At 30.3% G+C, this 6,801-nt stretch overlaps 1 protein-coding gene across 4 annotated transcripts in view; it reads left to right on the forward strand.

Moving 5' to 3' along the window:
* Positions 1 to 6,801, forward strand: part of LOC106682373 (proton-coupled amino acid transporter-like protein CG1139) — a 95,340-nt gene that overhangs the window by 41,780 nt on the left and 46,759 nt on the right. Inside the window, exon 1 of one of the 4 annotated variants that reach the window (XM_067052222.1) lies at positions 2,291 to 2,409. The exons of the other annotated variants lie outside the window; for them this stretch is intronic. Coding sequence (XP_066908323.1) covers positions 2,330 to 2,409 — 80 coding nt within the window. The 5' untranslated portion in view covers positions 2,291 to 2,329. Of the gene's footprint in view, positions 1 to 2,290; positions 2,410 to 6,801 lie in introns of those variants that run through there. 4 annotated transcript variants of the gene reach the window in all.

Here is a 6,801-nt window from a genome sequence, read left to right on the forward strand (position 1 = left end):
ATAAAAAAACTTACGTGATCGGGCGCACTAATCTCTCAGATTAAAAACACTCTAACGATGTCAGTGACCATACTGAAAAAAAAATGCCGCCACCCCAACAGTGGTGGGAGGGGAGCGGGAAGATACTGCGCAGGTCCGCCCTCTACTGTGAAGCACAGAGATTTGCCACAACAAAACAGTGACACCATATCTCACAGATTAGTTGCGCCCGACGGAAGGTTAACAACAAACTACTCGAAAATTCAAAATACAATATTAAAGTTAATTCTTGTTTACATTCAACATATCAGCCAGAGTTAAGTATCTTCCATAGTTTTTTTTTCTTTTGTTTGTTCGTATATTAGTAACGAAGATAATGACTGGATCATAGATACGCGTTATCTGCTTTAATGGAAAATTCACTTTGATCATATTGCTATCATTACCTAGAATCATGTTTGTTGTCTGGATAATTTTACTATGAAGCTTAACAATACGTTTAAATTTTTCATTCGAATAAAAAAAAAAATTTACCGGTGATGAAATAAAAATTATTAGTATTATTATGAGAAGTCAAATATAATCCTTATTAAAAAAAAAGAAAATGTATAAAATAAAATTTTAATTTGGCTTTGATAAATAAAGTTGAAGAAAAAAAATGTTTTTATGAAAAACATGAGTATTAATGTGAAACATGGTATAATAAAACTGTTCCATTATCAGTCATATTAAATATTTAAAAAAAAAAAGGAAATTTACAAATTGAATTATAATGAAATTTTTTTATATCGCTAGCAATATTGTATATCCATAAATTAGGCAATATTTTTATTAGAAAAATGTAGAATTTGTCTTTTTTTAAACTATTTTAAGGGGGATTTCATGCAGGTTTCCCACTTTTAAAAAAACCTTTGTTTGTTGTTGGAAGTTGAGGTTCATTAAAGAATATTAATGGGATTAAGTGTAAAAGAAAGTGTGTAGTGAAGTCCAATAAAAATTGGTGAAGACCAGCTTAGGAAGTTCAGCAGTAATTGGATATACCTAAAAAAGGTAAGACTTATCTTTTATTATTTTATTTTCAGCTTCATTAAAGAATATTAATGAAATTTATATTAAAAATATTTTTATAAAAGATTCATGATAATGAATTTAATACGAATGCTCATCTGTATACATACATTATAAATTATATTATGTAATAGGTTCTAATAAAGCATTGAACCCTAAGCCATTATGGGCTGTAATGTTGTGTTTTTTCTTCTCTTGTCTTACAAGAAGTAAAGTTACTTATTGATACGCTTAAAGTTTTAATGAGAGATTTATGTATTTAATTAGCATTTCTATGCTTTGCGTTTAATGGATTAAATAGTGGAATGTTTATAGTTTTTAGTGAATTTTTCTTCATCCTGCAACTGGACTGCAGAATTTCCACTTCTAGAAAAATTTTATTTATCAAGATTCAACTTAATATTAATTAAGTCGAGGTCCATTAAACAGTATTAATAAAATTTACATTAAAAATATTTTTATAAAATACAGATTCATTATCTTGTATCTTATTAAAGTCGTGCACTAAATTATATATAAAAACTTTTCTAGTAATTTAAGGTTTAAATTTTATTTCATCGCTAGCGATATAAAATTTTTCATTATAGGTCAATTTGTAAATTTCATTCTTTTCTCTTTTTTTATTATACCAAGTTTCATATTAATACACATGTTTTTCATAAAAACATTGTTTCACAAGAAGTAAAGTTACTTATTGATATGCTTAAAGTGTCTATGAGAGATTTATATATTTAATTAACATTTCTATATGTTGTATTTAATGCAGTAAAAAGTGAAAATGTTAAGATATTGTAGACTAGAAAATTAGACAGCTTTAAATGATCCCATTCTGCCATTGTAATATTTTGATATGATTTACGGGTTTTATGGCATCGTTGGTCCTGTATTCAGTGGTATGTGTCTCAATTAATCCGCTATCTATGTGAAAGTTTTCAATGTCGGAGAAATAATGAAATTTTTCTAAATAAAATAATAAAATAAAACAAAGGGATCCCCTATATCGTTTCAAAATGTTTTGGACAATGTTAACGAATTGTCAGTTTCGCATGTGCTAGTTTCCTAAATTATTGTTGAACTATTGGATTTGTTATCAAACCATTCCATTCTATAAATACTGCTTAATGCAAGTGCCCTTATCTTATTGGACTACCAAACATAACAGGACAATAATATAGATACAGGCCTTGTGGATTAAATAGTGTAAACAGCGTAATATACTTCTGTTATATTTGTCTAACGTTTCGTTCCTGTGAGGTTTGATATATAAGTTACCTTCAGGAAGATGGAGGAGATAAACTTTCGTCGTCACAACTCAGCTCCCGACATCTCGCATCACCTCAGTAATTTGCTTGTGTCACCGCTGTGAGTAAAAGCGCTTGTATAACAACTTTAAATTAATGATAGAAATCAATTTTGGTTTATTTATGGACATTTAGTGTTCTGCATGGGTGTATAAAAACGTTCGAATGCGTTTACTTGTCAGATTTTAAAACTGTCCCGATAACATGTAATGATGAATTATCTTTAGAATAAATTAAAAAAAATATTTCTTAATATTTTATTTTGTCATAAGCCTATTAAATACGGGAGAAGTGTAAGTACAGTTACAACTGACAAAATAATATTTTTCACTCAATTAACCACTTTTATTTAAATGATAGAATTGAACTGGTATTTGAAGTAGCACATTTTCCGTCTCACAGCCTTTTTAGCGCTTCTTCTTCATAAAATCTAAAGGAACCGGTGGTATTTTAAAAAATATATACAGATATATTGTATAAAAAATGTTCATGAAAAAAATTTAATTGAAAAAATGGAATTAATTGTATTAATATTAATGGTAGTTGATCATGAGAATACCCACTAGGTATAAGTATATATATACAATATTAGATACCTAAGTATATAAAAACGTAACTAGAACCCTTTCTTTGCCATATGGCATTATAGGGGGTCGGGCTAGGTCCGTTGAAGGCGGGGGTTACAATATTGGCCCAGGAGTCGCTGGCCACGGAGGGGGGGTACAAAGAAATTAAGAAGCTAGTATATAATAATAAATACATCCCAGCTCAGGATAATTATGCGGGAATCGTTAAATCATGACTTTTGATATTGTCTTACAACTAACTGAATTATGTTCTAGAAATATGGAGTTCTATGCATCATTTTTGGGCCTCAAAACTTTTTTCCACTTCAAATTCAAACTTATGAACAATGATTACGCTCAGTACAATTCAAAAAAGTTAGAGCAACAGATATAAGCTTCCAAACCCTTGGGCAATTTGAAAAAAAAAAAAATTGCATTTTTTTAGATGAGACTATTTAAACTAAGTTGGGCAATATTGCGATGTAAATAATTCTTGGGGTGATGATGTTATTTGATTAACATTTAATTTTTTTAAACTATTTAATTGAACTTTGATTATTTTGATCTTGAATTCCACAAAAAATAAATACAAATTTTTATTTTGAAAAACATTCCAAAAGTTTAGGAAACTTCCGTACTTGTAACATTGCCTTGAGCTATTTGAAATTGTGATAATTGTCCTCGCCTTTGAGCCAATTAGTTCTAAAAGAATGCGTAAGCCACTTGAAATTTAACTCCTAATTAAAAAAAATTGTTGAAAAACAATAAACATAGTTTTAATATCCTCTCTAGTACATTGTTTTTTATTTAGTTAAAACACTAATCAAAGTTTAAGAAATTATGGAAGATTATCTATTTAATTAAAATTGATATCAATTATTTTTATTTTTGATAAGTTGCCACATCGATAAGATGACAATTTTCATCGAAGAAAATAGATTTTTATTTTTGGTTTAGCTTCATCGTAACTATAAGTTCATCATACAGCATTCTTAATATGGAATAGAACAGTTACTGGTTAATTGAAGAGCTCCTTCTGAAAAAGTTATAACTGGCATTTCAACAAACTTTTCAATAATAAAAAAAATCGTCTTGCCTTTGACCCATTAAATTTGTTTCGGTTTTGGCAAATAAGGGCCTTCGCTAAGAATTGAGGATAGATTCATTGCTATCTTCATAGCTAGCAGCGGAATTAGGTTTAAAAAAAAGTTTTTCACGCTGAAAAATCGTTTTGATAATTTTGCAGAAATTTTATTCTTAGACTGTAGAAAGACTGCCCTTTCATCTGACATCCGAAACGAGTAAATTTTCAGAATTTCAGGATCAATTAAACTTTAAAAAAAAAATGTTATTGACTTGATGTTTAATTTCGGTTCTTCATTACAAATTCAATTGCCCATCATGAATTAATGAAAATTATGATTAATTCTTTTTAATCAACTTATAAATTTCAGTTATTTGGCATGTCCGAAAATGAGATAAAGTTATTAAATAAATAGTTTAAAATTTTTTTTGTAAGATATCATTAAAATTTTTTATTTGAGTTTGATAATAAAGTACATTTGTGGATATATATTTTACCCTGTTTCAATAATGAAGTACATCCTTAAACTGGAAAACCGCTTAAGGAATTAAAGCATGTTTCAACAAAAAATATAATAGATATTATCAATTTATTTATATACACTCATGAGTATAAAAGTTTTTTTTTAAAGTCAGAAATTTAAAGGAACTTCGTTAAGGATGAGAAAAAAGGGGAATTGACATACCCTCATTAATTATTTGGAAAAATTTGGAAATTTAAGATTCTTCAAACTGCAAACATTATAGTAACATAATTATTATTCTAAAAATGTATTATATTCAAAAATTCCTAATTGAATAGAGCAAGTCCCAGGGAATACTACCAGACCAAGTAGGAAGTATCTATTGAAATTATTGGGAAATTTTAGATTTTGCCCTTCCTTTCTAATTATCCGTCGCAGCACCTTTGTTTCTCTAGTCTTTTTCAATTTTAGTTTCCTTATTTAGGTAAATGGGGGTCACCGGTAGCAGCACTGCAACACGCCAGTCTACCAATCCAAAGGTTGTCAGATCGAGTCCCTGTCCCACCCGAGCTTTTTTGAAGCATAAAATAATACAAAACTCACTCACAACCTCACCCCGGACATTTGTGAAGCCCGTTAGCCAATGAGTGGCACTCACAAAAAATAGACGTGGGAGTGACGAACTCACTCTACGAAAATGTCACGTCATAAAACGCGAGATGTATTTTCTAATACATCGCGCGAGGACTTGGACCTCCATGGTCTGTCGCTCATATAATAATAATAATTAAGTAAATATTCAATTGCTTTGAGATATGATAAGCAAAACCGTGATGACTTTCCATATCATTGAGTCAATGTGACGCAAAAAAAAATTTTAAAAATCACTTAAAGATGATGTCACATTGCAGTATCGTGTGCTTTTGAGGTATCACTGATTTTCTTTAATAATGGTACATTTGACAATAGGAAGTTTTATTTTTGAAGTATTTCTTAGGCTGTACCATAGACTAGGGTAAATATCTTTCAACACAAGTAGCATTGAGACAGTCCATAGGACGACATTACTTAAAAGCTCTTTAAGAAAGCCCAGTCTTTCTTGATTCAAACCTACCAATTTTTCATTATTTTTAGCTACCATCAAGAATATGCTCATCTTTAATAGTATTATAGTTTATTTACTCTAGGACTAATCTGTGCTTCAGAGTAAGCGTGAAGTAATCAATAATCGGCGTTATAAAATTGTTATGTAGTCATAGTAAGTACAGTTATAGTTAAATTGATGTATAGAAAAAACAAATTTCAGGTGAAAGAAAAAATTAAATTAAAAATTACTTAGGATACTTACTTCATTTCGACTAAAAATACTATTTTTATTTTTTATTATTTATTATTTTTTTTATTATTTATGTCCCTATTCATAGTCTTTAAATAATAATTCCAATAGTATAAAACATTTCAGCATTGATTACCCTTCATTTATTATCAGTAAAATTCCCCCACGTTTGTTTCCATTTGATCCTCTGCTTAATGAAGGCAATGAAATCATCGACTGGCACTCCGCGATATGGAATTTCTTCATCGTCACCTTAGCTCCCTTATCAGCCGGATATTCCGCAGTGTACCGAGACCCAGGCGAAAAACATTGAAATACCATTTCTGTTTGACGACTGTAATGAATAATATATGTTTTTGTTGAGAAGATATTTCTTAAACAAAGTAGTACTGACAGTGGATCTAAAAAGTTCAAGTTTTTAAAAAAAAATTTTTATGTGGGATGAATTGCACTAGTAAATTGCACCCATTTCAGTTGTATAGCTACTACAAATCGGTGACAGAGAGAATAGGTACAGTCGATCATTGCACACAATCGAGGCACCTAAGGATTTAGTGGAGCCGTCAGTATAAATGAAGTCGGCGTCGTCAAATTTGATTTGTAGTCCAAGAAACTCATGTCTACACCGATCTAGTGGAGTATCATTTTTAGGTAGCTTTGAAAGGGAAAGAAAAAGTTTAGTGGAGGGAAGTCCCCGAAGAAAAGATGGTGGAATAACAGTCTCTTGCAACGAACGTACATATATAGCGAGTCTCTTGTACTTGCTTCGATGGTACATATCCTAATCTTGTTCAAATTTTATTGAGATGGTACCACATGGTACCAGTTCTGTTCCGGACGTCAGAGAGTCAACATCGCGGTGTCTCGTTTGATCTTGTGAACAATAGAGTTATTGTTTTGTGTAAGCTGCCGGATTTCTTCGAAGCAAGACCGTTCGTTTGATGTGTTAAACTATAGTGCTTTGAGTAATTAACTCTCACGTCGGTTGCCGAGTCAGCGATTGG

Source organism: Halyomorpha halys, unplaced genomic scaffold (assembly GCF_000696795.3).
Source record: "Halyomorpha halys isolate HHAL.00 unplaced genomic scaffold, Hhal_1.1 Scaffold409.1, whole genome shotgun sequence".
Taxonomy (NCBI): Eukaryota; Metazoa; Arthropoda; class Insecta; order Hemiptera; family Pentatomidae; genus Halyomorpha; species Halyomorpha halys.